The sequence below is a fragment of the Drosophila subpulchrella genome, chromosome 2R, assembly GCF_014743375.2.
Source record: "Drosophila subpulchrella strain 33 F10 #4 breed RU33 chromosome 2R, RU_Dsub_v1.1 Primary Assembly, whole genome shotgun sequence".
NCBI classification, from domain to species: Eukaryota; Metazoa; Arthropoda; class Insecta; order Diptera; family Drosophilidae; genus Drosophila; species Drosophila subpulchrella.
The window spans coordinates 16,273,429-16,294,438 of record NC_050611.1 but is presented as its reverse complement, the minus strand read 5'-3'; the positions used below and the strand labels follow the sequence as shown (position 1 = coordinate 16,294,438).

At 44.5% G+C, this 21,010-nt stretch overlaps 5 protein-coding genes and 1 pseudogene across 5 annotated transcripts; 2 read left to right on the top strand and 4 right to left on the bottom strand.

The window, feature by feature from the left end:
- Nucleotides 1–1,036: 1,036 nt before the first annotated feature.
- On the bottom strand, nucleotides 1,037–2,495 carry LOC119550795 (protein yellow-like). Its single transcript, XM_037859727.1, has 3 exons — nucleotides 2,070–2,495; nucleotides 1,267–2,016; nucleotides 1,037–1,210 (listed from the first exon to the last, which is right to left on the bottom strand). Exons 1-3 carry the CDS (start codon nucleotides 2,478–2,480, stop codon nucleotides 1,133–1,135), a joined length of 1,239 nt encoding a protein of 412 aa, XP_037715655.1. The 5' UTR covers nucleotides 2,481–2,495; the 3' UTR covers nucleotides 1,037–1,132.
- Nucleotides 2,496–6,682: 4,187 nt separating this feature from the next.
- On the bottom strand, nucleotides 6,683–8,128 carry LOC119549826 (annotated as a pseudogene).
- Nucleotides 8,129–10,799: 2,671 nt separating this feature from the next.
- Nucleotides 10,800–12,045, top strand: LOC119550145 (exosome complex component RRP4). The gene is made up of 2 exons (XM_037858655.1): nucleotides 10,800–11,340; nucleotides 11,424–12,045. Exons 1-2 carry the CDS (start codon nucleotides 10,894–10,896, stop codon nucleotides 11,871–11,873), a joined length of 897 nt encoding a protein of 298 aa, XP_037714583.1. The 5' UTR covers nucleotides 10,800–10,893; the 3' UTR covers nucleotides 11,874–12,045.
- A 583-nt stretch (nucleotides 12,046–12,628) lies between these two features.
- LOC119549816 (zinc finger protein 557) lies at nucleotides 12,629–20,211 on the top strand. Its single transcript, XM_037858094.1, has 3 exons — nucleotides 12,629–12,938; nucleotides 18,185–19,288; nucleotides 19,345–20,211. The coding sequence occupies exons 1-3, from the start codon at nucleotides 12,777–12,779 to the stop codon at nucleotides 20,149–20,151; spliced, it is 2,073 nt and encodes a 690-aa protein (XP_037714022.1). The 5' UTR covers nucleotides 12,629–12,776; the 3' UTR covers nucleotides 20,152–20,211.
- Nucleotides 14,415–17,581, bottom strand: LOC119549817 (caspase-1). The gene is made up of 3 exons (XM_037858095.1): nucleotides 17,039–17,581; nucleotides 15,079–15,647; nucleotides 14,415–15,023 (listed from the first exon to the last, which is right to left on the bottom strand). Exons 1-3 carry the CDS (start codon nucleotides 17,200–17,202, stop codon nucleotides 14,767–14,769), a joined length of 990 nt encoding a protein of 329 aa, XP_037714023.1. The 5' UTR covers nucleotides 17,203–17,581; the 3' UTR covers nucleotides 14,415–14,766.
- Nucleotides 20,212–20,330: 119 nt separating the features above from the next.
- On the bottom strand, nucleotides 20,331–20,979 carry LOC119549818 (cytochrome c oxidase subunit 6A, mitochondrial). Its single transcript, XM_037858096.1, has 2 exons — nucleotides 20,820–20,979; nucleotides 20,331–20,681 (listed from the first exon to the last, which is right to left on the bottom strand). Exons 1-2 carry the CDS (start codon nucleotides 20,914–20,916, stop codon nucleotides 20,449–20,451), a joined length of 330 nt encoding a protein of 109 aa, XP_037714024.1. The 5' UTR covers nucleotides 20,917–20,979; the 3' UTR covers nucleotides 20,331–20,448.
- Nucleotides 20,980–21,010: the final 31 nt, after the last annotated feature.

The following is a 21,010-nucleotide window of genomic DNA, read 5'->3' as shown; positions in this document are numbered from 1 at the left end:
CCAGACTAAACAGGCCATTCACACGGAACTTGAGCACTAGAAACCGAGGTGCGGCAGCTTCAGGAGAAACTCAAGCAGTTGGAGACTCAGCGAGAGACCCACAACAACGAGGCGAAGGAGCAGTTTAAGAAGCTCCAGGCCACGAAGCAGGAGGTCGATGCCAAGCTAATGACCTCTGAGCACCTGCTTAACACCCTCGAAGGGAAATTCGCAAGGAGAAACAGTTAAAGGATCAGGGAGAGCAGCTGTTTAAACTAGAGAAAGAAAACAGCAACAGAAACTTCAAGCTGATTTAGAGATGGCTAAGTCCAAGCTCTTGGTCACAGAATAACTAGCGCCTGCCAGCCACCAGCATAGCAGGCTTCAATGACAATCAATCGGTGCATGCCGTAATCTTTTCACATTCGTACCAACTGCTCCACTTAGAGTCCGAGCGGATACTGCGCATGCGCGACAGGCCGCTGGCCCATGTCTTTCTAATCCAGCCAGCCACTCGGCAGGCTAAGCGGGTCAGCTTTTGTAACTGGTTTAATTGCACACACCACACTCTGTGCACTGAAATTCACACATCACACATCATAAAATACCATTTTGAGGTAAAATCATCAGTTCTCAAGTCTCATAAATAAATCCTCCATGCAAAACGATGAACCTTTGAAACTTTTATCCCTAATCCTGACAAAAACATTGGGTTTTAATCAGTCTCTTTAAATAAACTTGTATAATTGTAAAGTAAATACTTGATTTAAAAAACTCATTTCCTAAGAATTTGTATATCTTGTTTCGAGGAAAACCATTTCTCGAAAATCTGTAAAAAAAAAAACGAATTATTTGCGACCTCATTAATCCAATCTTTTCGTCATATCATATGGGCACTTTATGATTGTTTAGACAAAGCTTTTAAAACTAAAAGGACCTTATAATGCCCGATAAAATATAAATACTAACACATTCATATAAGTACGTTGCCTTTGCCAGAATCTGCCCATTTGCATAATTTACCATTTGAAATAGGCAATAAACTCCACAACAACAATAATATTTACAGGATTCAATTTAATTGGTTTAATCAATTCACTAGTTAAGCCACAAGACGATTGGACAGATCTTCGTCGTTGGAAAAGAAGTCGCCTCACTGAACATCAGCCAAGTTGCGACGCAGAATGCGGAAGTTAACCTCGCTGAAATCCAACGTTCCTTCGGCGATTTTCTAAAGGAAAGGAGATCAGATAGTGATAACACATAACTCTACTCAAATATTCTCACCTGGAAGCGATTGGAGATCAACCATAGTTCTTCCTGCCCGTCGGGATTTTTCACCACCTTCATTCCGCTGACGAACTCCAGCTCATCGGCCTCTGCCGGCAAAACGACAAAATTCTCCGGAGTGTAGGTCGTATTTGTGTTCCACGAGATGAGCTGGATGGGATTAAAGGTGACGCAGTAGACGTTGTTTAGGCTATCGATGGCGGAAGCGGCGCACTCGCTCGAACGGCTGCCCAGCAGGGTGAACTGCTCCGGCAACGCCTCCGGGTTATTGGCCCAGTTATCCTGGTTGTTTAGAGCACTCAGTGGCACGGCGTACTCACTCGCAGTGGCCATCGGATGGAAGTAGAGATTGGTCTTGTCATTGGTGAGTGCAAATAGGCCATCCATCAGGTAGAAGGTCTCGTTAGCAATGATGTGCTTGCCGTGATCCGGAGCAGGGTACATGAAGCGGTTCTCTACCCTCCAGGAGGTCTGGTTCTGGTGGTCGTAAACCACCAGGCCGTGGAAAGTCACATCGGCCACGTAGACCATGGTGTTATTGCACGTTCCCTCGGGTGCAGGATCCTTAACCAGAACGTTTGGAGTGATGAAGAGGGAAGCACTTGGGGTGTAGGTGGTATTTAGAAAACGGTAGCGATGCAGCAGGGTATCGGTATCCAGGTCAAATTGCAGCAACTGCGGTGGACAGTACGTGGTGGTACCAACCGAACCCGTATCCACGATCCACATCTGGTTGCACTCGGTGATCTGAAAGGGACTTATTGAGCTCCTCATATAATCTTGGATTATTACCGACTCACAGATACTCTGTAGACGGAGGTGATCTTATCGCAGTCGTCGCCGTTATCGTTGTGCCAGTCGTAACTGGGATACGGCTGCAGCACAGGACCATTAGTGCCATTCGTTGAGGAAACGGTGGCCAGTGTATAGGGAACGCCAGTGACAAACCTAGGAATGGTGGTGAACAGCCTAAGTGTCCCATTGGCCAGATACTGGGGCTGGACATCGATGGGAGTTCCATTCTCGGGCACCAGATTACCAGCCGCCTGCGCACTCTCCTGGTCCTGGGTCGTGGGAAAACCGTACTCCAGCTGGAGCCACTCCGCCACCGTTTCCACAGTGTTCACGGAACGCGTTACTGCAGCTCCGGCGCCATAACCCGGGGCCAGGGTCAGCACGAAGGCGACTATCAATATTTGCAGAGGCACCATTCTGATGCAGAGTTGGATGGTAAGTGTTCTGGTCGCACTAAGGGCAGCTGCTTTTTAAGCCGAACTGCTCACCATATTGTACTACCAATAACTCAGAAATGTTTAATGTTTTGGAAAACACATCAATAAAACACCACCATTTTATGAATTTATTGGAACATAATTCTGGCAGTAATTAAGTCTTGCAAACAAAAAGATAAGGCAGGGATATTTTCTTCAACCTCTTACCGACCACGACTATTAGATACCCGTTACTCAGTTGCAAGATGGATCGAAATATGCTTCAAACGAATCTGATTTTTTCCACTAGCACACCTAGTCTATAGCGCCACCTAACCTATAGCGCCACCTAGCCTATAACGGCAACTAACCTATAGCGCCCCTAGCGGCTTGCTGGTGTATTAGTGAAACCAGGTGATTTGCTGCATGTGGTGTGCAATCTCGATTGAATCCGCAAAATATAGACTATTATTTGGTTATAACTTTTCAATAACAGGTCCGACATTAATAATTCTTTGCATATAATCCTAAAAAATATAAGCAAAACAATTTTTGAAAATTCTTTTTGCAGTTACTAATAGTTTTGTTTAGAGAAACTTTCATTACAAAATGTTCATTTTCAAGTCTAGGAAAAAACTTCAAAGAGTATGTTTTCACTAACATTCATTCAGTCATTTCCAATAAGTACTGAATGGTTTAAGAAAAGTGTTGTGTCATTCAAACGAAATTTAAATGACCATTTCCTATACTTAGCTTTTGTTTTGTGTAATACTTTTGACCACCCCCGTATATAAGGTCCGAAACTTCTTTCTACCTGTTACATACTTTCCAACGAATCTAGTTACCCTTTTACTCTACGAGTAAGGGGTATAAAAATGTACGATTAGGTGGCTTAAATCAATTACTGTTTAAGGTTAGTTCCAGTCATGATCACTGGTGCAGGCGATAACACCTAAATTAGAACTTACAAATTTAAAAAAAACTTGGGATCATCATCGAACTATAAATTAATTATGTTGAGTCTACTAACAGCCTTATCGAATTGAAGATAATTTTTATGTAAAGTCAGCTTTGGGATCATTAAACCCTGAAAAACCCTACTGATAGAACCTCCACTTGACCCTATCAATGCTTTAGGATCAACAAAACATTAATTACTTACAGGGTACTTAAAATGCAAAATCACCTCCGAATTATAAATAATATTTAAATCTAACGATTTTTTCTTTCATTTAACAGACTCCTGGCGTCACCTGTTTGAATGGGCTTGTAGCTGTTAATCGTCAACTACTTAGTAATTTGTTCAATAATGGCATCTATATTTTGATCAAAATAGAGAAGAATTATCCTTAGTAATAACTTTAAAATCAAATTGAATATTAGATAGACAAGAAGGCCAAGGTCAGTGATGTAGTCAACCGACACCTGATCGTGGCACTCATTTACAGGAGGGACGAAAATGGGAAGATGACGGACGCGCTGGAAGATTGTCCATTCGTGACTCATTGAGTCTCTCCTTGCACAGATGGAAGGGGCCCCAACAGCCCACATGCCAACATTCGATGGTGCAGGTTGGTTGAACGGTGTAAAAATCCTGATGTGCAACGACGATACGACGTGGAAGTGGCTGACGTTCTGAAGAAGGACCTAGTTTTGGAAGCCATCGTGGAAACCGCCTAGGACCTTGCGCTAGACGACTTGGAGGACGAAGAGTACGATGACCTGACTGTCATAGCCAACCCGTCGAGCGGAGATAAGCTAGCCACCCATGACACAGAGGGTGCTGCAGCACAATATTCATAAAAGCAGACTCGCGTCGACGGAGCTCCTGATTGCCCTGGGCAAGGGCCCGTCGCCATAGCCCTAGTTCAAGAGCCATGGATTGTCTCGGGCAATATCATGGCCGAACTAAGGTCCTCTAACTACAATACATTCTACTCCCTAACGGTAAGCAGGAACAGAAGCTCCGTACTTGTGCGGAAGGGTATCCATGCTAACCTGAGGCATAAGGCATAATTACAGCTCTGATGACTTGACTACCGTGATGCTAGAAAACGAGGAGCAGCGCTTCTTGGTAGCCACCAGACGAGCTGAGCGGCTCGAAGGATGACCAACTCCTCATTGGTGCTGATGGTAATGCACACCTTAGCATGTGGGGAAACTTCGAAATCAACGACAGAAGTGAGTCACTCTTAGACTTTATTCTATCTACCAACTTATATATAGCAATCGTGGGGGAGGAGCACACCTTCGTTGGTCCAACCTCGTCAAACGTGCTAGATATAACGCTCGTAAAGGTACAGAGTACCTTGGTGTCTGAATGGAGAGTCCTAAAAACACCATCCTTATTCAGTTCAGTTATGTTTTTAAAAGTACTCCAAAGGTAACTGTCTACAGAAACCCCCGGAACACGAACTGGGAAAAGTTTACAAGGACAGTTACCTCGAAACTCGCGACTAGCCCGGGCGTAGTAAAATCCGTGAAAGACATAGAAACGTCCCTAGAGACCCTGTCCAAGGAATTACTGGATGCGTATCCCGCATCATGCCCGACATCAAGAACAAGGAAGAAGATCAAGCCACCATGGTGGAATCGGAATCTGACACTCAAAAGAAATAACCTCCGAGAATTCTTCAAAATCGCCAAAAAGGCAGACAATGAGTTCATCAACGGGGAATACAAAATCCTACTTAGGGATTACAAGAAGGAATCACGCAGGGCACAAAGAAGCTCGTAGAGAAACTTCTGCTCCAGCATCGAAAACGTCCCGGAAACAGCCAGACTCCGGCAGCCAGGCTGCGTTCGAAGCGACCTACCATACAGAGTCAGCTGAATTGCGATGACGGACAGTGGACTAAAGGCAGTGAAGAGGCCCTAACAGCACTTTTGCAATAGCACTTCCCAGGATGCCCTACACATTAAGGAATATGCGCTTGGAGTATTCGTAGATATATCCGGAGCATTCAACAATGTCAAAACGGATGGTATAATGGATCGCCTAGAAGCGACCAGCAGGCACCCCGCTATAAGCCTCTGGATAAGAAACCTACTCAGCTGCAGGCGGGTACATTCAGAGTGGGGCACTGCTTCCATGGTAAAGGGGGCATACAGAGGTACAGCACAAGGTGCTGCAGAGACTGCTGCATATTCCAGGCAGAAGTCTTTGCCATACGAAAAGCGGCAGAAGTGGTCAACTTGTTCGTGGACAGCCAAGCGGCGATAAGATCCATGCAGTCGTCAACGGTCAGTTCCAAAAATTTACTGGCGAGCAGGGAGGCACTAGATAGCCTCAGCACGACAAAGTCAGTGCGGATCTATTGGGTTCCTAGCCACCAGGGCATCGATGGCAACAAGACAGCCGACGTTCTTGCAAAGGAGGGCGTAGAGCTGACGAACGACAGAACGGAGAACGTGTCTATCTCCCTCCGAACGCTACAGAGCGCCTCGGAAAGACTGCAGACTGTTAGTGGGAATCCTCACTGGCCACTGTCTGGCAGCATCACACGCAACCACACTCGGAATACTCAAACCCGCACCTGTAGGAAATGCGATGAACAACTAAGGGCCATATTGGCCTATGCGTGGCCCGTGACGGCCGTCCGGGTTAACCTAACCTAACACAGATATAGATACTAAAACAGTTCCACAATTAAAAGACAACTAAAATATGCAGCGTTTTAATTATCTTCACTTATGACCAGACCAGTTCCAAAGGCTTTCAGTAGCCGATTGGACAGCAGTCAGGTCTCATAAATAAATCCTCCAAGCAAAACGATGAACCTTTGAAACTTTTATCCCTAATTCTTGACAGGAAAATCGGGTTTTAGTCAGTCTCTTTGAATAAACTTGTAAAAATGTAAATTAAATACCTGATCAAACAAACTAATTTCCTAAAAATCACTTCTTCTAAATCTGTAAATAAAACTTGATGATAATTTTTTACGACCCCAATAATCCAATCTTATCGTCATTTCATATGGGCATTTACGATTGTTTAGACAAAGCTTTTGAAACTAAAAGGGCATTATAAGCCCCGATATTCCTGGGATTGAGTTGTGTAAAGATATAAATACTTACACATTCATATAAGTACGTTGCCTTTGTTAGAATCAGCCCATTTGCATAATTTACCATTTGAAATAGGCTGTGATAAAAATCCCTTAGAAATCCCCTTTCCAACCCAATAAACTCCACAACAACAATAATATTTACAGGATTCAATTTAATTGGTTTAATCAATTGACTAGTTAAACCACAAGACGATTGGACTGATCTTCGTCGTTGGAAAAGAAGACTCCTCACTGAACATCAGCCAAGTTGCGACGCAGAATGCGGAAGTTAACCTCGCTGAAATCCAACGTGCCTTCGGCGATTTTCTAAAGGAAAGGAGATCAGATAGTGGTAACACATAACTCTACTCAATTATTCCCACCTGGAAGCGATTGGAGATCAACCATAGTTCTTCCTGCCCCTCGGGATTTTTCACCACCTTCATTCCGCTGACGAACTCCAGCTCATCGGCCTCTGCCGGCAAAACGACAAAATTGTCCGAACTGTAGGTCGTATTTGTGTTCCACGAGATGAGCTGGATGGGATTAAAGGTGACGCAGTAGACGTTGTTTAGGCTATCGATGGCGGAAGCGGCGCACTCGCTCGAACGGCTGCCCAGCAGGGTGAACTGCTCCGGCAACGCCTCCGGGTTATTGGCCCAGTTATCCTGGTTGTTGAGAGCACTCAGTGGCACGGCGTACTCGCTTGCAGTGGCCATCGGATGGAAGTAGAGATTGGTCTTGTCGTTGGTGAGTGCAAATAGGCCATCCATCAGGTAGAAGGTCTCGTTAGCAATGATGTGCTTGCCGTGATCCGGAGCGGGGTACATAAAGCGGTTCTCTACCCTCCAGGAGGTCTGGTTCTGGTGGTCGTAAACCACCAGGCCGTGGAAAGTCACATCGGCCACGTAGACCATGGTGTTATTGCACGTTCCCTCGGGTGCAGGATCCTTAACCAGAACGTTTGGAGTGATGAAGAGAGAAGCACTTGGGGTGTAGGTGGTATTTAGAAAACGGTAGCGATGCAGCAGGGTATCGGTATCCAGGTCAAATTGCAGCAACTGCGGTGGACAGTACGTGGTGGTGCCAACCGAACCTGTATCCACGATCCACATCTGGTTGCACTCGGTGATCTGAAAGGGACTTAATGAGCTCCTCATTTAACCTTGGATTATTACCCACTCACAGATACTCTGTAGACGGAGGTGATCTTATCGCAGTCGTCGCCGTTGTCATTGTGCCAGTCGTAACTGGGATACGGCTGCAGCACAGGACCATTAGTGCCATTCGTCGAGGAAACGGTGGCCAGTGTATAGGGAACGCCAGTGACAAACCTAGGAATGGTGGTGAACAGCCTAAGTGTCCCATTGGCCAGATATCGGGCACCAGATTACCAGCCGCCTGGGCACTCTCCTGGTCCTGGGTCGTGGGAAACCCGTACTCCAGCTGGAGCCACTCCGCCACCGTTTCCACAGTGTTCACGGCCCCAAACCCCGGGGCCAAAGTCAGCACGAAGGCGACTATCAATATTTGCAGAGGCACCATTCTGATGCAGAGTTGGATGGTTAGTGTTCTGGTCGCACTAAGGGCAGCTGCTTTTTAAGCCGAAGTGCTCACGACCAAAATGTTTAATGTTTACGAAAAACCCAACAATAAAACACCACCATTTTATGAATTTATTGGAACATAATTTTGGCAGTAATCATGTCTTGGAAACAAACAGATAAGGCAGGGATGTTTTTCCAACCTCTTACTGACCACGACTGTTAGATACCCGTTACTCAGCTATATAGAGTGCAAGATTGATGGAAATAGGCCTCAAACGAATCTGCTTTTTTCCACTAGCACACCTAACCTTGAGCGTCACCTAGCCTATAGCGCCACCTGGCCTATAACGGCGACTAACCTATAGCGCCCCTAGCGGCTTGCTGGTGTATTAGTGAAAACAGGTGATTTGCTGCATGTGGTGTGCAATCTCGATTGAACTAACTTTTCAATAACTCATCCGACATTAATAACTCTTGGCATAGAACTCTTTTTGCAGTTACTAATAGTTTTGTTTAGAGAAACTTGCATTAAAAAGTGTTCCTTTTCAAGTCTAGGAAAAAACTTCTAAAATTTCTTCAGTCATTTTCAATAAGTACTGAATGGGTAAAGAAAAGTGTTGTATCATTCAAACAAAATTTAAATGACCATTGCCTATACTTAGCTTATGTTTTGTGTAATACTTTTGAACAACCCCCGTAAGTAAAGTCCGAATCGTTTCTTTCTACCTGTTACATACTTTCCAACGAATCTAGTTACCCTTTTACTCTACGGGTAAGGGGTGTAAAAATGTACGATTAGGTGGCTTAAATCAATTAATATTTAAGGTTAGTTCCAGTCATGATCACAAGTGCAGGCGATAACACCTAAATTAGAACTTACAAACTTTAAACAACTTGTGATCATCGTCGATCTTCATGACTGGAACTAACCTTGAAAAGTTATTGTTTATTGCTTGCAAGCTTAAGAAAATTAACTTGTTTAAAAACAACTCGAAATACTTGTCACGACGCAAAAAGTTAAGCACCTATGTGCATTGACATCTTGGTTAATTTTAATATAAATTAATTATGTTAAATCTGCTAACAGCCTAATCAAATTGAAGATTATTTGTAAGTAATGTTTTTAGTTTTGGAATCATTAAGCTCCGAACATCCCAACTGATACAACCGCCACTTGACAGTATCAATGTTCTGGAATCAACAAAATAGACAAATGGGAACTACAAACACGATTGTAAACCATTAAATGGTCAACACGTAATAGGGCGCTAAAACAGAGGATTTTTACAAAATTCAAGCGACAGACTCACAATTTGTTCAACATGACTTAGATTCGTTCAGCTCTTGGTGTAGCCGAAATTCGCTTCCTCTTAACATAAGCAAGTGCTTCTATGTCACTCACAGTAAATCCGTATATAAATTCGTCACATCCTATAATATCAATGGTCAACCTCTACAACTGCGGCAGGAATCCTTGGATCTAGGAGTGTTGTTTGACTCGAAATTTAAGTTTGCAGCACACTTCGATTACATCATGCCCAGGGCCTATGCTATGTTTGGATTTGTGAAACCGAACGCATCACTATTCACGGATCCCTACACCAGACTTGCGCTTTATTTTGCATTTGTCCGATCTAAACTAGAATATGCGTCTCTTATTTGAAATCCCTTCACTACCACTCATGGAAACAGAATAGAACGACTACAGACACAATTTTTGAAATTCGCTTTGTTGCCGCTAAGGTTTTTAGACCCTACCCCTTCATACCACCAGCAATGTAGGCTTGTTCACCTACCATCCCTTGAGCATCGTAGAAGTATCCTCGCCATTTGCTTCATCTCTGATTTGGTGGAAGGTAGTATCGACTGTCCAGAACTACTCTCGAAAGTTGGTTTTCACGCTCCGTCTATACAACTTCGGAATTTGTATCCCTTTTTTCTCGAGCTGTGGCGGACAAATTATTCCCAAAATGAGCCCCTTTATAGGGCCTTATATGAGTCTAACGCACTTCCAATTGATATGCAATTGGACTACTTCTCAAGTAAATCAATTCTTAAGCAGAGGTTAGTCAATTATTTTGTACATTTTAGTACGTAAGATAAGTTGTTGAATTGTACAAGTAGCCAGTAAAGATATTCCGTTGGAAAATAAATAAATAAATAAATTCAGTTGTGAATTGGTAAAAAAAAAAAAAAAAAAATTTGCTTCTAGCATGGAAATTGTGGGCGCCACAGGCTTAGTCGGTTTGTGGGCGTTAGAGTGGGCGTGGAAAATTTTGTTGGTCAATCGATAGATATGGAAGAATACATTTCAGTTAAAATTTTTTTAGTAGCGTTAAAACTGTTGGAACCACAGTTTTGGGCGGCTTGTGGGCGTTAGAGTGGGCGTGGCACCCTACTGAATCAAACTTGCGCTACGCAAGAAGCTCAGGAATCTGCATGCCAAGTCCCAATAGCCTAGATCTTATAGTTTCCGAGATGGACATGGCTAGATCGACTCGGCTAGTGATCCTGATCAAGAATATATATACTTTATGGGGTCGGAAACGCTTCCTTCTGCCTGTTATATACTTTCCGACGAATCTAGTAAACCCTTTTACTCTACGAGTAACGGGTATAACTATATAACTTTAATTTGAATTCGTCTCAACCGATAGCCTCTTTAGTTGCGGCGAAGAACTTGGACTGGAACTAGAGCGAATCCGGATACGGAACTGGTTCCGCGCGCGCGTGTTCTGCCAGCTGTTGCTCATTTGCCTCGCTCAAATTGCACTTTTTGTTTACCTCGCTCGAAACCAATTTAGTTTGATTAAAAAAATGTCCACCAATGCTGCGATAGAACTGGCCCTGGATCGGGTGGACTGGCGCGACCTGGCCGCGCACGCGGATCACTTACCAACGGTCTACACACCCGGCGAAGTGCTGATGCCGGAGGCGGGATTCATGCGTGGCCATGGAACCTTCGTGGAGGACGAGAACATCAAGGCCTCGGTGGCTGGCGTGATCCAGAAGGTCAACAAGTTGATTTCGGTGCGTCCGCTGAAGAGTCGCTATGTGGGCGAGATCGGCGATGTGGTGGTGGCTCGCGTCTGCGAGGTCCAACAGAAGCGCTGGCGCGTGGACACCAATTCCCGGCTGGATTCCGTCCTGCTCCTCTCCTCGGTCAATCTGCCGGGCGGCGAACTGAGGCGCAGATCCGCCGAGGACGAGCAGATGATGCGACGCTATCTGGACGAAGGGGATCTCATCTCTGCGGAGGTTCAGGTGGGTAGTACATACACATATGTGATTAAGTGTAGAACGCTCCATTACCCAGACTAATTAACCCAATTTTTTTCCCCCTCCAGAACATCTTCGAGGAGGGTACTCTCTCCCTGTACACGCGCAGTTTAAAGTACGGCAAGCTGTCGCAGGGCATCCTAGTCAAGGTTTTCCCCGCCCTCGTCAAGCGGCGAAAGATGCACTTCCACAATCTTCCCTGCGGCGCCTCCGTGATCCTGGGCAACAATGGCTACATCTGGATATCGCCCACCAAGGGTCAGGAGCAAGAGGGCGGCGAGGGAGGATTCGCTCTCAATTTGAACGAGCATATTCCTCGCGGTGATCGGGAAGTGATTGCCCGGCTGAGGAACTCCGTCCTGGCGCTGGCCAAGTGCAAGCTGATGATCTACGACACTAGCATTCAGTACGCCTACGAGGAGTCCCTCAAGTACGAGGCCCACGAGCTGCTCCAACAGAATGTCATCTATGACATCGGCGAACAAACGCAGGCTCGCCTGAGAGACGCCGATGATTAGTCTGGGATTTATATATGAATAAGATAAATAAATATAGCCTTTTCTTTTTCGAAAATATTAGGTAATTTATGTTTTAAGAATCATTTTGGGGTGAATTGTTTTGTAAAATAGACCCTTAATGAAAATCGTTACTTTTGACGATGGTCTTAAATTCATAACACATTAAAAACTCTTACCAAACTGTCCCGAACTAATAATAAAGCTATAAATATTACGATAAGTTTTCGGAAATTCCCACATCCTCAGCTCAGTAACATCCCCAGAACGCACTCGCCTATTAGAAACTTAATACAGTTGTCAAAGTCCATAAGTATTCCTGTCAAAAGAGATTCTTGCACTAATTCGAGGAATACTGACTGTTGTCTTGTGAAAAGGTCTTTGAAAGTCCTCAGGAAGGAAGAGGGGGAAACCCGAGACTAGCCTTATAACTTATAACTCGAAGAGAGCCAAAGTGTCATGTTAAGATATTTACTTATTATATTACTTTACTTACATTTATTTATATCTATTATATTTAAATTCCAGTTTTCTTAGTTTTTTTTTCTTTTCGACTCGTTTGAAAATCCGTTTCGAGCTCGATTGCCCACCATATCGATAGGCGAACAGGTCGTTTCGTTATCAATTTTTAGATTTTGACTTTAATCGCTATCGATACCAGAAGGGTATCAATATTTAGCTGATATCGACTAGTCGAGACGCACTCTAAATATCGATATACCCCTTACTATCGACATACTCTGTGGCCCGGAATGACTTCACCAATCTGGCAACGCCGCGCGGTTTGTGCAGTAGAAAAGACGCCGAACAGATTGTTTTCCTCGCTTTTCCAATTTGTGTCCAGTTTGCAGTGATTTTCCGCGTTGTTAACCCGAGCCCGGTAGCGAGTTAATTGCAATTGTCGCGATGGCCGAGAAACTGGAGGCTCGCGAGGCGCTGATGACCGAAAAGAAGGTCTGCCGCTTTTGTCTGACCGAGCAGAAGTTGGCCTCGATTTTCGAGGAAAACTCGCGAGTGAAGACCACCGCCAATCTTCCGCTGCAGATCATGGCCATCACGGCGATCGAGGTAAGCGAGGAATGGCCCGGCAAATGGCCCATGGGGGTTCTAACTTGGACTAACAACCGCCACGCATAACTTGGCTAAGAAATCGCGCCGTGGTTTCCGAATCGACTGCGACGGCGTCTTGGCTAAGTATCCCCCCATCCCGCTGTTGTCCTCTTTCCACACCAGGAAAGTCCTTGGCCAGGAGCCCCCAGGATGTGACCCACTGGCTAGCCAGTTACTCATGGGATTTCCCTCTTTTCGGTTGTGTGAAAAAACCCATTTTCAATCAATTGGGGCAACTGTACTGGCCGCACGCACACTCATGCAGCGTCAGCTGATCGCCCGTGACAGCTGTCAGTTGTTTTTTTTGGCGCGAAAACAAAATCTTATTTTTAAAACTTCAAACTCCACAAAATAATATTTTCAATTTTTTATAAATGTTTACTTTTTGTAACGATAACTGAGCAAAAACCTGTATTGTTTTGTGAATTGATATGCTCAACTACTTGTTGCTACGATAAACAAGTTTATACCTATCTGTTTTCAGCTTTATTTGCGTTTTAAAAGGAATACAACTTAAAAATGTTCATTTAATTTGCCTATTATTTTTACATACATTTTTCTCTTATCAAGATATATTACTCAACATTTTATAGGGGCCTAGGCGCCCACTGAGATCCCATAGGTCCCCCCAGTAACGCCAAATAGCTTCAAAAAAAGATTTCAGGAACACCATAAATTCTTTTAAGTGTCCCATAACTCCTAAAGGGTTTATATTATCGCGTTTTTATTTTTATAGAAACTTAGTTAATGAAAGGGACATTTTTTTAAATCCTCCATATTTTGGAGGCAAAACATTGCACAAGATTTTTTATAAATAAAATGTACACCGTTGCTCCGATTAAGCTTAAAAATAAAAGATTTAAGGAACACCATAAATACTTTAAAATGTCCCATAACATATAATCGCGTTTTTATTTTTATAGAAACTTAGTTAATGAAAGCGACATATAAAGCAAAAGAACATTTTTTAAGTCCTCCATATTTTGAGAGCAAAACATAGCACAAGATTTTTTATAAAAAAATTTACACCGTTGGTCCGATCAAGATGATATTTTAATCACGGCTATGTTTAGATTAGATTTTTAAATTATGCGCGAACAATGAAAGTAAGAGCAATTACAAAAAAACACAAAACGGATTTGACTTCGACTTTCGCGGAGGTGACGACGCGGGGGGTAGAGCTGTAACGGAAGGGGAAGAGTAGATTAAGTTGAAAAAATTTGTCTTAGATCCGCGAAATTAAATAAATAAATCTTACCGACCATTCGCGGTCGTAATATTTTAATTCCACTAGAAATCAGAAAGATCTTCTGTGTTTGTCCTTCCTTGAGAATCATGTTCTACAAATTCTAACTATATTGATAAGCTTACAACAAGAAATATGACAAACAAATAGAACTAGTACTTGAATTTGACCCATTATCTAAAAAAAAATCCATTATCAATTCATTTTTATTCGTATGCATATCAAATATATATGTTTGCGTGTATATGTATAAATCTTCATTGTATAATCTTATATCATATTTGTGGGTTTGCTGATTGGCAAGTGTTGCTTATAATTAGTGAAATCATATACTTAAGTGGGCAACGAATTTCGTCAACGATAAGGCCGAAAATGGGTGGGTAATGAGTGGGATAATGGGAATCAGTGTGCTGCATATCCTCCGGGATAATGGCACGCGTCATTTAAAACTAGACTTGAAGTGATATGGAATCCAAAGTGAATGATTGCGGGAGATGGTTGTACAACCTATTTTTGTTAAGAGATCTCTTTTTGTTTTTCCTAGCCAGCCTTGTTACCTTTCGGTTTGTCGCCAAAGCGCAGTATGCGCGTCAGCATGGAGGTGAGGCACGGTATTTGCTTCTGGCGATCCATCATCGGAGTGGCGGGCACGTTCGACTCAAAGTCTAGAGCTACGCGCTGGTTGACGAAAGTGAGCAGGGTGAGCATGTCGTACTTTTTGCCATTCGTGTTCAGCTCCCGGATCAGCGATTGCATGTACCAGGAGCCATTGTTGATGTTGCGCCAGGAGAAGTATCCTAAGGGAGGATAATTTAGTAATATATATGGATATTTCATAGACCCTATCCTTACCCGGAATGGTCGAGTAGGAGAACAGAAAGTCGGCGTGTATGGGTATCTTGTAGCTCGTCGAGGACTCGCCATCCGTCTCGGTAACGGCCTTCTCCAGAGTTATTCCGCCATCCAAACGATCGCCCTGGCAGGCTTGGATGAAGAACATCTTGGGTTTGCCCGCCAATGAGGGGCAAAAGCTGGCGGTGAAGTAGTGCCAGATGTTGTCCAGTTTGTACTGCGTATCCCTGGCGTACAGGTAGCCATGTTCTCCGTGGGAGAGGATGGCCACCGCCAGGCAGTCGTTGTCCGTGTGATCCTGTTCGGCAGCCTTCTCAATGTGCTTCAGGATATCCCTCATTTTGCAGTCCTTGTGCACGGACACCGTGAATCCCAGGGAATCCAGAGCTTTCTTCAGCTCCTGGGCATCCACATTCGTTCCGGTGCGGCTCTTCAGCGAAGGTATATCAAAGTGCTCATGATTGAAGATCAGGGCCAGCCCGCGGTGCTTGTGATTCATATTGTATTCGCTGGCATATCGATCTACGGGCATTCGGGCCACAAACTTGTTGGCCGGAAGGGGGGAGGCGCTGCGAAGAGAAGATGCATCCACTGTTTAATATGTCAATCGATTTAGAGCAGTGGTCGGCAGCGGCCTATCTAGTGAGCATAGGATAGTGTTCTGCCCATCCTCTGCTCGCTCACGTATAACGTAGATGTTCGTATGACTTCGGCATGAGTCTTCGGGTCTTTTTTTTCTCAGCTTCGGCGTGTTTTTTTGCTTCTGCGGCAGAGAATTTCAGTGCAAAACAGAGAAACGTCAGGCGTCAGAGCGCTGCGCGCCAACTTCGTGTTTTTTACACTTACACTAATGCAAGGCAAACTGTGATGGTATGTGTGTGCCGACCACTGATTTAGAGGCCTAAAGCCTGGTGCGATAAGATTAGATTAGATAGGAGGTACTGGCCAAAATTGGAAATGATTAATCATTGCTCAATTATGTAAAGAACTCGTTTGGAATTTGGCAGACACTACGGCGTATTACTTGTTTAACTAAGTTGAACAAAAGAGTTCTTATCAATAGAAAACACTTTCACGAAGCGTTTCGCATTCGATTAATTGACAAATATATTGTATTGATTTAGATTTCAATAGTTTTTGTGACTAAGACTTCTAATATGGCCGTCTGATTGATTGGTCGAAATTGGATTTGGCCGTGATAAACTGTTTTTCAAATGTCGTTTACAATATAATATCGGCAAAGAATTCTAATAGTGATAGGAAATCACTTTCACAAATGAAATAATCTTATATCCTTGAAAAGACTTTGGCTGTCATGACAAATGATTTCTTTTTTATTACAATACATATCGGCATGCATCGTTCATGCTGAACATAATGTTTTAATACATCTAGTATACCACCATCTTCCCAGTACATGTATTTTATATCATACTCATAATTAAACTAGTTTGACTTATTTAAAAAATATAAACCTTGAGTCAGGGAAGTTGGAGTTATGAAAGTTTGACTGTATTAAAAAATAAAATTTCTTCAATAAAATGACTAATTTGAATAATAATTGAATAATAAGTATTTTGAAACAACATATATTTCTTTTTTTTTTTAATATTTTTAAAAATACATATGTACATACGTAAGTTGTCTGATAAAGAATTCGGGTCATAAGTAAGTGTCATACGAATAAATTACAAAGTTAAAGATGGATTACTAAAATAAATAATTAAACCTTTATTAATAAAATAATAATAAGATAATCCATATAATGCGATTGGTGATAATGGTCTTGATATAAAAAACTGTCGAAGACTTTAAAAGTTTATAAATAGATTCAAGAATTTTTCCAGTATTTTAAAAATAACAAATGTGATAAAAGGGATAACAAAATACACAAACAACAAGCGCATGAAGAGAGAGAAAAGGCAGAGAGAGCCAACGAGAGAGCGGCACATGGACTTACCTCGCTGCAGTTGCATTTGCACCACCAACAACAACCGACTCCGGCGTACAGCCCTTGGCATCGGTATTATCAGCTATAAGGCCGCTGTTCCGGCTTCCCCGCACCGCTCCATTCGAGCCGAGCACCCCGAAGTCGTAGTTTCTGGTTACGCACTCGTCCGTCATTTTGAGTCCCTCCGCGGCACTCTTTTTCTTGTTTTGATTGTTTGCGCTTCTCCTTTTGTTCGCCTTCGCCGTCTGCCTGGTTTTCTCCTCCTCCTCCTGCTGTTCTTCTTCTTCTGCCTCAGTTGTTGCGCCCTTTTTGGGTGCGATTCTTGTTCTGATTCGGGTTCTTTAACCACTTGAATTGGCCAAACTTTCCGCCGCACAGCTGTTTTTCTGCCTCTGTTTTTTGCAGTTTGCTATTCGGATTAAACAATCAACCGAATGTCCTTTTATGGCTCAGATCAGACGGATCAGACGTGCCTAATCAATCAATTAACGGGAGGTTAAGCGTGCTCGCGCCGTAAGATTTCTCGTTCGAAAACAAAACTGCGATTGCATGTAGTGGTGTGTATGCACTTGCCGCCAAGCGGAGATGGCCCGTCTTCGATAGATTAGTGGGGTATTAATCGAATAGCTAATGAATATCGATTGCACAGGATTTATATATAGAGGGTATTTCCCTTTATAGCGGAAAATTATGAATTAAATGATAGAACTCAATATTATAAAGGAATTTAACTTTTAAATACTAAACATGTTGCATATTCTTAAGAGATGGGGAAAAATAGTACAATAGATATAATCAGGTGTATCTAATTCGGGGATATCCCGAAAGTAGATTGGCTTTTCGGTCAGAAGAGGGACTTCCCTTGTTTATTATTCTAAATTTAATCAGCCTTTGATCAGATTGCAAACTTATTTTCTAAAAAAGAATGCCAAGTAACAGGCACTTAAATTTTTTTGATTTTTCCTATAAGTTGTTAAGAATATAAGAACAAGAATAGAATAAGATCTAAAAATTAAGATTGGTTACAAGTAACTTGTAAACTTGAATAAGATAAATAGAATTTAAAACTTAAATTATCTTAAGTTAAAGCACATAACAATAGGGACACTTTCTCTAAATCCATTATAAATACAATTCTTATTTTTGCATTAACAGGTCTATGCCGGTGATGGAATGCCTGGGCATATCTGCCTAGAATGTCGTCTACTCTTTGAGCACTGCTACCGTTTCAAGCAGATGTGCAAGAGGGCGGAAACCCTCCTCCGGCAATACCCATTGACCGGAAACTGGCCCGCGCCGCTGGAGAAGCCCCGTGCTCCCATAATGACGGTGGCTCCCAAGAAGGTGGTGGTTATACCGGCTGCAGCGGCATCCGAGGCATCCGCTACCGAAGCTCCCAAAAAGCTGCTGAACACCCTGGCCAAGTCCAACCCGGTGGTCATCGAGAATGTCCAGGTGCTGGAGACCACCTTGTTGCCCCACAGGAAGGTAGCCGTCTCCTCTCCAGTCACCACCAGTCGCCGATCCCATGCCTACGAGCTGAAGGTGGAGAACAACCAGGAGCTCTCCATGGACGATGTGCAGAACATGCTGGAGGACATGGCCAACGAGCTGGACAAGGAGTTCGAGTCCGAGTCCACTCCCAAGTCGTCACCCGTGAAACCAAAGGTGTTGAACAAGTCGTCGATTAGGATCCTCAACAAGGGACCGTCTGCTCCGGTGGAACCACGCCTAGCCACACCCCAAGTCAAGCGAGATGACAGCGGCAATGTGGCCATAGTGACCGAGGTTTTGGACGCAGAGCTGCCATTAGACGATCAGGATGATCCTACGAAGAATGCCGAGACGGTGGCCACCGACGTGTTTCCCTGTCCCGATTGCGAGCGCTCCTTTCCGCTGCAGCAGCTGCTCGATATCCATCGGCTGAATCACACGCGCTCGCGCAGCTTCCAGTGTCCTCACTGCGAGAAGAGCTTCTTCTCCAAGTATGACCTGGCCAAGCACAACTTCATCCACACCGGCGAGCGACCCTTCAAGTGCGCCGTCTGCGGCAAGGGCTTCACTCGGAAGGCACTGCTTCATCGCCACGAGCGCACGCACACGGACGTGCCCAAGTTCATCTGCGTGTATTGCGAGAAGCCCTTCCTGTCGCGCCAGGAGATGGAGAAGCATGCCGAGCGGCACCAGAAGAAGCGCCCATTCCAGTGCGGCGTGTGCACAAAGTCGTTTGCCTTTAAGCAGGGATTGGAACGCCATGAGGTATGAGGATCATCCCAATTGGGGTTGCTCTTGCTAACGAACCTCCTCTTTTTCAGGTTGTCCACTCCACCAATCTTCCCTTCCCCTGCCAGCACTGCGAGAGGAGCTTCTCCACCGCCTCCAAGCTGGCCCGTCATCTCGTGGCCCACGCCGGGAAGAGAGCCTATCCCTGCAAGTACTGCCCCAAGTCGTACATGCTGTCCCACCATCTCTCGCGGCACCTGCGCATGCACACACAGACCTCGGACGCCTCGTTCGTGTGCAGCGATTGCAAGATCTCGTACAGCACCTACAACAGCCTGCTGGAACACTCGAGAATCCATGCTACAGCCACTCTGAAGTGTCCCATGTGCCGGGAGCAGATCGAGGACGTGGATAGCGTTGATGCCCACATGGAGCAGCACAAGGAGAGCGAGCGTCACGCCTGCGAGTTCTGCGATCACATCTTCTTGACCCAGAGCTGCCTGCAGCGGCACATCGAGGACGATCATGTGATGGACATGGAGCCGTACCATAACGACGACTTTGAGGAAGAGGTCGAGAGCAAGGAAGACGACATTATCGAGGAGGAGGAGGAGGAAGATTTAGACGAAGTAAAGGCTGAAGAGTTTGAGGAGGAGTATCTGGAAGACGATACCCTCGAAGAGGATCACCTGGATGATAGCGACGACTCCTTTTCGCCGCCGCCGCCCTCTAAGCAGCGCAAGATAAGCACTCTTAAGGGAGTCCAGCAGTCCTCGCGCCAAACACGCAGCCGTGATACTCCAAAGGTCTCGCCAAAGGCTGTTTCAGTAAAGAAGGAATCCAAGTCGCCTCCGAAGCCGGAGCGATCACTTGTCAAGAAACGCAGAGCCGCTAAATAAGTACTCGCGGCTATTGTATCCATGTTTATGCTTACACATTAAAGAATTTATGTACTCCAAGATCGATTAGGCAATCCTTTCTGGGAAAGAAGTTTACCCTTAATGTTACTGGCCAGCCCATGTCATTGATCCTTTAAGCGGCGTCCTCGCTCTAATTAGATCTTTATTGAAGCGCCAACTTGAGTTTGGACAATAGTGTTTTCAGTGTGTCTGTGTATTTCCGACTATGGTTTAGTTACATTAACGTTTATCACTACCAAACAACGAATACATCCCGGTCTGGGCAGTGGTGGCCACTTAGTGCTCGTAACCGTCGGGCAGAGGGTTGACATGGGGGTTGTGGAACAGGCTCTTCTGGCCCTCTCCCCAAGGGAAGCGCTTCTCGCGGCGGCGCAGGTAATCGTACTTGACGAACTCCTGGCGGGGCTTGTCGTGGTCCTCCTGGTGCTTCAGGTAGGCATTCAGCATGCACAGACCGACGGCGGGAACGGCCACGAAGAAGGACAGGCGCTTCCAGACCTTGTAGCCACCTGGGGGATATGGTTTATACGACAATAATTGTTATAAGAGCAACTCCAGAATCGATCTTGCCCAACGGCCAAATTACATAACCTTAACCTTACAAAAGCAGGCGAATTTGGCCATTGGGACTCCGGGCGGACACTTACCGGAATGCTCGCCAGCCACGGCGGCGGTGCCGGACATATTCCGGGCGGCAGTAGCGCCGAATTGGCGACGAATTGCGTGATTTAGAATAGCGGACATATTTTCAGTCGATTCCTGGCCCGAATGAAAATTTGCTATTTTGACAAGTAAATAGGGATGGCCTAGGTAGGCAAAATGTCGTGACTTGGTGGCT